The 8,748-nt window shown below is 48.6% G+C and overlaps 1 protein-coding gene across 2 annotated transcripts; it reads right to left on the reverse strand.

Annotated features, from left to right (window-relative positions):
• Nucleotides 1-1,772: 1,772 nt before the first annotated feature.
• LOC123175960 (inactive anthranilate O-methyltransferase 1) lies at nt 1,773-5,520 on the reverse strand. 2 transcript variants are annotated; one of them, XM_044590399.1, is made up of 4 exons: nt 5,385-5,520; nt 2,772-3,164; nt 2,526-2,705; nt 1,773-2,344 (listed from the first exon to the last, which is right to left on the reverse strand). In XM_044590399.1, the coding sequence occupies exons 1-4, from the start codon at nt 5,457-5,459 to the stop codon at nt 1,997-1,999; spliced, it is 996 nt and encodes a 331-aa protein (XP_044446334.1). In that variant the 5' UTR covers nt 5,460-5,520; the 3' UTR covers nt 1,773-1,996. The 2 variants fall into 2 exon arrangements, with proteins under 2 accessions (XP_044446334.1, XP_044446333.1); XM_044590398.1 differs by having other exon boundaries at nt 2,439-2,705.
• Between the last annotated feature and the right edge of the window lie 3,228 nt (nt 5,521-8,748).

Here is an 8,748-nt window from a genome sequence, read left to right on the forward strand (position 1 = left end):
ATACAAAGTGGAAGAAGGCTCTGCAAGAGGAGTACATGGCGCTTCAGAAAAATAGAACCTGGCACTTAGTTCCTGCATGTCAAGGTAAAAACGTAATTGATTGCAAGTGGGTCTACAGGATTAAGAGAAAATCTGATGGAACCATAGATCGCTATAAAGTTAGATTCGTTGCGAAAGGTTTTAAGCAACGATGTGGCATAGACTATGAGGACACCTTCAGTCCTGTTGTGAAGGCTGCTACTATTCGCCTTGTTTTGTCTATTGCTTTGTCTAGGGGATGGAGTTTACGATAGCTAGATGTACAGAATGTGTTTCTTCATGGCGTTCTAGAAGAGGAAGTGTTCATGCGACAACCTCCTGTGTTTGAGGACAAAAACAAACCTTTCCATGTGTGTAAACTTGACAAGGCTTTGTATGGATTGAAGCAGGCTCCTAGGGCATGGTATTCCAGATTGAGCTCAAAACTTCAAACACTTGGGTTTACTCCTTCTAAGTCTGGCACCTCATTGTTTATTTACAATAAGTCAAATACCTCTATATTTGTCCTTATATATGTTGATGATATTATTGTCACAAGTTCATCAAATGAGGCTGTTACAGGACTGCTAAAGGATTTGAACTTTGAGTTTGCTCTTAAGGATCTAGGAGACTTGCATTATTTTCTTGGGATTGAAGTTAAGAAGAATGGAGATAGCCTTCACTTATCTCAAGAGAAATATGCAACTGATCTTGTAGCCAGAGAAAGAATGCAGGGCTGTAAGCCAGCTCCAACACCTTTATCCAGTACAGAAAAATTATCCTTGTCAGAAGGAGAACTCTTGAATCAAGATGACAACACCAGGTACAGAAGTATGGTTGGTGTGCTACAGTACTTAACTCTGACTAGGCCTGATATTTCATTTGTTGTCAATAAAGTATGCCAATTTCTTCATGCACCTACTACAGTACATTTGACAGCTGCAAAACGCATACTTAGATGTGTTGAAGATACCTTGAGCGTTGGATTAACATTCAGCAAGTCATCATCAACTCTTGTCAGTGCATTCTCAGATTTTGACTGGGTAGGTTGTCTGGATGATAGGTGCTCAACAGGTGGTTTTGCAGTCTTCTTTGGTCCTAATTTAATCTCTTGGTGTGCAAAGAAACAAGCTACTGTATCCAGGTCTAGTACATAAGCAGAATATAAAGCATTAGCTAATGCCACAGCAGAAATCATTTGGGTTCAGTCCTTGTTGAGAGAGCTTGGTGTACGTTGCAAGAAAGCTCCATGTTTATGGTGTGACAATCTTTCTGCCACATACCTTTCTGCTAATCCAGTTTTTCATGCAAGGACCAAACATATCGAAATTGATTTTCACTTTGTCAGAGAAAGAGTTGCTGCCAAGAAATTGGACATTAGATTCATTCACTCGCAAGATCAAGTTGCAGATGGTTTTACCAAGGCCTTACCTACAAGGAGTTTTGAAGAGTTTAAACGTAATCTCAACTTGACAAAGTTGTGATTATGGGAGGGTGTTAAACTTGATATGCTAGGCGAATGGCCCCACCTAGGCCGAGCTAGGTTAGTTAGAGATAGAGCTAGACAATATTCTTGTAACCTCTTTTATCTCTATCTTCTCTCTTTGCTTGGTTTCCAAGATGTAATCTAAACAGCCTGTATGCATATCTCAGGGATACGCCCCTGCCTATATAACACGGAACCGTCGCCTCCAACGAGGTACAACGTTCATCGCTCGTTTACAATAGGGAAATCTATGTGAATTGGCGGTGGGTTCAACATTTATTCTCCTTTAGGGCTCCTTTACTCTCAATGCAGATCTTCGTAACAAAGATACATGACACAAATGTCAGTCTGAATTTGTGCACACCATACATCGATCACACAATGTTACATAGACAACAACACTATTTTGCTTATTTATATGTCCATTCCACACAATTAAGTACGATCTCATTAAATGTGCTGCATATATCTCCAGGCACCGATGCCTCATCTTCATGCCTTTGCGAGGGATACAACCAACATAGCTCGAGAGGTTCTGGCCCGCTCCTGTCGCAAGCTCCCATCCACATCGAGACTCCAGTGCAGCTCTGCCGCCCTCACAAATTCATCCATAACCTCTCCAAAATGCTGGACTATTATGGGCTCAAATAAGGCTATCAGATTATTCACAAACTTGCTTGGGCTGCTCAGAGCAATGTTCATTTCGGCCGTAGGGTCATGGACACGCATCTCCTTGATCGAAAAGGACCCCTCTTCTTTGATGATCTCCCTTACCTCTTCGATGGAAGGTCCATGGAGCGGCACATAGAAGGAATCAAATTTTGCTTTGTCGATCACACCCTGTCAGAGATGTCATGAGATTGGGAGGTAAAATAACCGCACATACAATTGCAATAGATAATTTCCTATGCTAGAAAAGGGCAAATAAATGTACCTCCGCGACCATTACACTTAGAATCTGAGCTAAAATTCCCGGGAAAAGAGAGAATTCGGAGGCGATTACATCAGAACGCGTCCCTACCAGGGAAATAACCATTCGGCCTCCTGAGACCAACTCTTTGGCTCTCAGCTCCAGGAAAAGCTTGAAATCTTTCCTGAATTGTTGTTCATAAGCCTCACGGACCATTGGGAGCATTTCACGCCTAGCATGCTCATCAATGTTGAAAGCTGGGATGCGGTTCCTCGTTAGATCTTCAGGAGCCTGTAAAGGTAAGATTTTGCTTAAACTCGCAAGTAATCCAACTGGATCAATTCTTCGAGCTCTAACCTTTGATAGCCATTGCAAGCTGTTCGACGCGCAAACAACATGCAGGGAGTTACTAGTGAAGAGCCGCTCATAAAACGATCCCGGTGCGACACCGGTCACGACAACAGGGTTCTTGCTTTGACGGAGTGTGACCAAGCTCTTCACCACCGTGTTGAAGTCGGTGTCAGGAAGGTCATTGAGTAGCACACATATTTCCGGTGGTGGCTGCTGTAACTGAAGGCAATGGTTGTGGATGGCATTGATGGCAGTCGATACCAGTGCTAGAGCATTTGGACCAGAGGAGCATCCCAAGTCTGCGATCACTATCTTTCCGTGCAACAAGGTACTAGTGCTGCTGCATAAGTCGGTGATGACCTCTTCTATCAGGGGCTTCATCCTGTTCTGCTCAGCTCTCTGCAATCAAGTTGTAGTCCTTCAGAAAATCTAGTCTAATATTTTTGCTCAATGCATGGTTTGTTAATTAGCTCATAGGCTCTTTATCTGTATAAAGCCATCTTGTAGTACCATAGGGAAGGCTGCTAGGCACATCAACAAGCGAGGACATATATTTCTTTCTTGATACGATTTCGCCACACAGCTCCTACTTTTTGTGTGGCTTTGTCTGCTGAATCCGGTGTAGCGATGCAGAACATTATCCAGCTCGCCCAACACAATCACTTTTTTGTCTTGAACATTCTATTTGTTACAAATATTGTGATTTGTTGACGAAAGCCTTGATCTGCTAGCACATCACTTTTAGGCTGCATATTCTTTTCACCGCAGTGTCCAAATTCTCCAAAGTACTTTTCAACGAATTACTCTTCATGAGCACGTTAATACTATCAGGAAAGGGATTTGTTCTGTCTTGAAGACATTTCTCTTCTCCTTTCATGTTTTTTAATTAACTTAGGATTCAGAGAGCGAAGGAGAGAGCCAGTTTTTTTTAGAAAAGGAGGATGACCCCCGGCCTCTGCATCTGGGAGATGTATACGGCCATTTTATTGATTATTCTCGAGGACCTTACAAGGTAGTACAACAATATGTCTGAATCCACCATCTTGGCAACATCTGCCACTACTCCTATCCATATGATGAAGGGGGTGCAAGCTGGACCAAATACCCAGACCTCTCACCTAAGCCTAACATCTAAAGCCGGAGGCCCCGACCGAGCCACATACCGGGTTCGGGGCACAATCCGGTCTGACGCACTCACACGTGTCGTCGCCGCCATCTTCCACTAGTCCATCTTCAGAGCAGATTGAGGTGCCAACCTTGGTAGGATCCTCCGCCATCGACGCCATCAAGGCGCCAAACGACGACCACCATCTACGCTAGTCCATCTCCAAGCAGAAGGAGCGCTACCACAGGACGAAGACCGGCGGAGAATAGGTGAAACGCTGCACACAATGCCGCCGCCAAACACCTCACACACACCGCAAAGCGCCCACCATGCTTCCGAGGACCCCAGGCGACGCCTTCAAGAAGGATCGCGACGAGGGTACGACGCCGTCGCCTGCAAGGGGAACTAGAGCTTTCGCCCAAAGGAAGATCACGGTGAAAGACGGGAAAGGACCTCGACAAGGCCTCCAAGAAGGGGACCGACGCCCAGCAAAGACGCCGCCATTGTCGTGGCCTCTGCCGACGGCCAAGGGTTTCCCCCGGTCCCGCCCCCATCCCATCCACCCAGCCAAAGACTGGCCAGGGGAGCGCACACAGCCGGAGAAAGCGTTGGACTTCATCGCAGCAGGCACGCCGGGTGACGGGGCACCCCGGCCCACTGTAGTAGACGTCCACCGAGACCTCGCCGCCCGCACGGCCGAAGTCGCGGACCACCAGCACCCACGACCGTCGCCCGCCGAAGAGGCAACGCCGTCCACACCGCCCGAGGCCGCCGCCCCGGCATCCACCCACCGCACACATCCTGTCGAAACATGGAGAACGACCCACACCACCGCCACCAGGGAGCACCACACCGCGATCATCCAAGCCGGGCAGGACGAGGCAAGGCCACGCCGGCCAGATCTGGCGGATCCGGCAAACTGCGGCCCACCAGCCGCCAGATCGAGCAAGGCGACCGGATCTGATGGGCAGAGCCGTCCCCGGCGACAGACGCAGGGCGACAACGCCGGCGGCAGCCGCCGCAGCGGGCCGGCCTCGGCGGCCACCAGGGAACGGGCGGCGGCGCCCGATGCGGGGTGGGGGGCGGGCTCTCCAGAGGTCGAGGCAGGTGCGCGGGGAAGCCCCCGCCGCCGCCTACCGCCTCGCGGGCAAGCCCGACGACGGCTGCCGGCGGCGGCGGGGAGGAAGGAGAAGGAGAGAGCCAGTATCCAGTAATAAATGTAACGAGCTACAAAAGGGTACATACAACCAAGCATTTAACAAACTATATCCACCCCGATTTCTTCTCTAACATTGCTCTATCGGCTCTTCATTGAAATCACGGTAATACTAGTTCATTTTTGGAAGGTCGAATACAAGCTCATAGAAACCACTCAATGAAAAGATAAGTTTTATTTTGGGGGGCGGGGAGGATGAAAAGATAAGATACTACCTTAAAACTGGATCTTCAGTTTTGGAAGCCAAATGTCAAATAAAAGGTCATAGAGACCACTCAATGAAAAGATAAGATACTACCTGAAAACTGGAGTTGCGAGCATAGCTTGTTTCGCCTTGGCCATGCTTCATATGCACAGCCTGTTTGGAGGCCATGGCTCTGTCTAGAGTAAGCTAGGCTCAAGTGCTAGACTGCAGGTTTGAATCTGCAGGGAACAGGTTGGTGCTGTAAGTACTAATAATGAAGTAGCACTTAAATATCTCGTTTTCCTGGGACCATTCACAATGGCCGCTGGTACGGTGCTGACAACGTTGTTGCACCTAAAACTGCATGACGTTTCAGAAATGGAAAGTAGCATATATAGAATCTTTTCTTTCAGTGGTATTGTTTTTATATATTTATTATTTACAGTGACAGTAGTTAATTATTCTTCAGCGCTCATGCAGAGTAACCTTGCTATTGGGGAGATAACAAGTCATGCTTAGAGTACATATGCGGAAAACTTTTATCTAATCCTCATTGAAAATAGGGAAGATGCCGAATAATACTCGGCTTTAGCAAAAACCAGTAACTTGTAAAAGTAGACATTAATGTATACTTCATATGTCGCAGCATAGTCAACCAAGTCACCTTCACCAAAATAGAGGCAAACTCGAGCACTCCTTCTCGACAGGCACATCCATGGGTGTCTGCTTTGAAAGCAATAGGAGTGCTCAAGACCACAATTTTTAGAGCCTTTCTGACTCAACTTGAACTTCCGTTCCATGCAAATTTCCATGGCATGGCAATAACACGCATCTTCTTAAGCTACATGGCTCGCCAATAGTGGCACGAAACAGCTGAATTCTCTCAAGTGACACACCACTAAGCACAAACAATCTGAGAAATAATTCAAACTGACTCTGCACTTTTGATATGATAAAATTTATCTTGCTCTCGTTTCATGATCCTCATGTCAACAATTGGAACATAGCAAATCATTCAGATGCCTCGCTTATGGCCAGTCATTGCAATGAGAAAACCCTGCAAAACTTATTAATTACTAGCTCCTCATATGTTGAAGTCGAGGATTTGAAGTCGTTGTTAGTCGGCGAAGATGGCTCAGAAAAAAAATAGGCTGTAACTAGCAGGAAAAAAAGTATAGGTGCAAAGACGCAAGAGCTAACAATGAAAGAAAATAAAAGAAAAATCATAACTGGTCGCTACAACAGGAGCACTGGCTGTACAAGGAAGGGAAGGGACACTACTAGTCTTTGAGAGGAGTAGTTGGGCAGCATTAGGCCTTCATCAATTAGGCCGGCAACCTGATGTTGGAGAAAATTCTTCTATTGGGCACGTTCCAGATATGCCAAGCGACATATATATGACACTGCAAATTTTGTCCTTAAGTCTGGAAACAAAGCAGTAAAGCCAAGGGAGAAATGGTCCCGGCCTGGAGAATGCAATGGGCACCAAGCCAGGATGCTTGCGGCCTGTGAGGTGCCAAACTTCTTTAGACTAGCCGCAATGGATAGTAATATAGACTAGTAACATGCCTATGTTACTAGCCTCCCGCTCCCGCTAGGGTCCGCCGCCGCCGCCCCCGGCCGCCGACGGGCGCGCCCCGGCTCCCCCTCCCCCTCCCCTCCTCCCCGTACCCCCGCGCGTCGCCTCCCCGAGCGAGGCGACCAGGGGCTCCCCTTCCCTGCCCCTCCCAGTGGCCCCCCTCCTCTAATCCCCTCCTGCCGCCGCCAGCGTAGGCCTCCGGGCCTGGCTCGCATGATGCCGGCAGCGATGGCCCTGTTCTTTTCCTCCCTGTGTGGCGATGTAGCTCGGGCGATGGCGCCGGTGGCGGTGCACCCAGGCTGGCGTCGGATCCGGTGGCGGCTCCTCTTCGCAGGCGGCGCAGCTCCGGGTGGCAAGGTGGCGGTGGCGTGGCTGCTTGGCTACTGGGCGGCGCGATGGCCGGCGGCGGCGCCCTTCCGACCCAGGTCTGGGCCCTTTTGGGCCCCATCTGGGTCTGGGTGGGCCTGGCGTATGCTTTTCGGCGTCATCTCCGGCGGACGGAGGTGTGGCTTGGGCTGGGGGTGGCGGAGACCATGGCGCGTGTACTGCAGCGCAGCGACGGGAGCTTCACGAGCCCACTTCGGGCTCGCCGGGCAGGGGTGCCTGGTTTGCTCCTGAGCTACGTACAGTCGGTCACCGCCGAGGATGGTGGAGGTTGTCCCCTCCCACGTGGCTGCTGACTCTGCTACTCCTCGTTTCCAGCTGGTTCCTCTCGATCCCGCCGGTCTTGCTTCGCTTGTCACGGTGAGATGGCGATGGTGACTGCGAGTCCGTGGTGGCGCATATTGGTGGACGACAAGTATGGTGGAGCGCGATGGATCGTCTAGGGTCGTGGTTGGTTGGAGGTTGGGAGAAATCCTTGTCGACTTGTTTGGCACCGACGCGGTGACACCCATGGGCACCGACGCGGTGACGCCCATGGGCGCCGCCGTGCCTTCCTGAAGGGCGTCGGATATCCCCCTTCCCTCCCACGGCCCTTCGCGTACCGGGGGAAACCCTAGGCCATGTCCGTTAGCAGCGTCGTTGTCGTCGCCTTCCTTCTTGAAGGTGTTACTTGGTATGCGGCGTTTCGTGGTGCTAGGAGTGTGGTGGAATTCTCCGGCGGGCGCAGCGGTTGCTAGTCATCTTCGTTTTCGTTGATCCGCCGTTGTTGGCATTTCTTTTTCTTTTGTGTTTTCTCTTTTTTTTTGGGCGTGCCTGTGTTGCTTCTGCCCCAGCACCTATCGTTGGTTGTATCGATGTTGGTGCTTTGTAATACAAAGCAGGGGAAACCCTTTTTCGGTATATTACTACCTTACTACCTATATAGTGGAGAGTACATATGTGTGATAACATGCAACACTTTATTTATTAGGCTATAGACTCATCTTGCCTTGACATGTGTGATGTTACTCGTACTACTAGTAACTAACTATGTTACCACATGCCTCTCTTTCTTCATTTATTGCTTGTCATATCATCTATTTTATCTAGATACGTGTGATGTTACTATCTATATTATTTTCACTGTGGGTAGTCTTAGTGCAAGGAGACACGTTGAACAGATGCATAACTGACTCATCCTTGGCTTGTGTTCCATGGAGAGAACTGTGGGCACGTACGGTGAAGATCCAGTCTAATATGGTTGGATGCCAAAGACGCAAATGCTTCTTATTTCCGTATTCAAGCAAGTCATGAGAAGGGAACTTTTCATCAGGCATCTTAAAATGGAGTTTCGGTTATATTAAGACTCCCATGCTCAGGCAGTACATCATTGGTGTTGAGTATATTGATTATTAGGAAGTATATAATAGATTAGGATTTGGTCCTGCTTTGTCTTGTACTTCAAGTTGGTCATTGTACTCATATATATATGCCCACGAGGCTCAAGCAATACAAGAACGATTTCTCCAAATCCCC

Source organism: Triticum aestivum, unplaced genomic scaffold, assembly GCF_018294505.1.
Source record: "Triticum aestivum cultivar Chinese Spring unplaced genomic scaffold, IWGSC CS RefSeq v2.1 scaffold53072, whole genome shotgun sequence".
Classification (NCBI taxonomy): Eukaryota; Viridiplantae; Streptophyta; class Magnoliopsida; order Poales; family Poaceae; genus Triticum; species Triticum aestivum.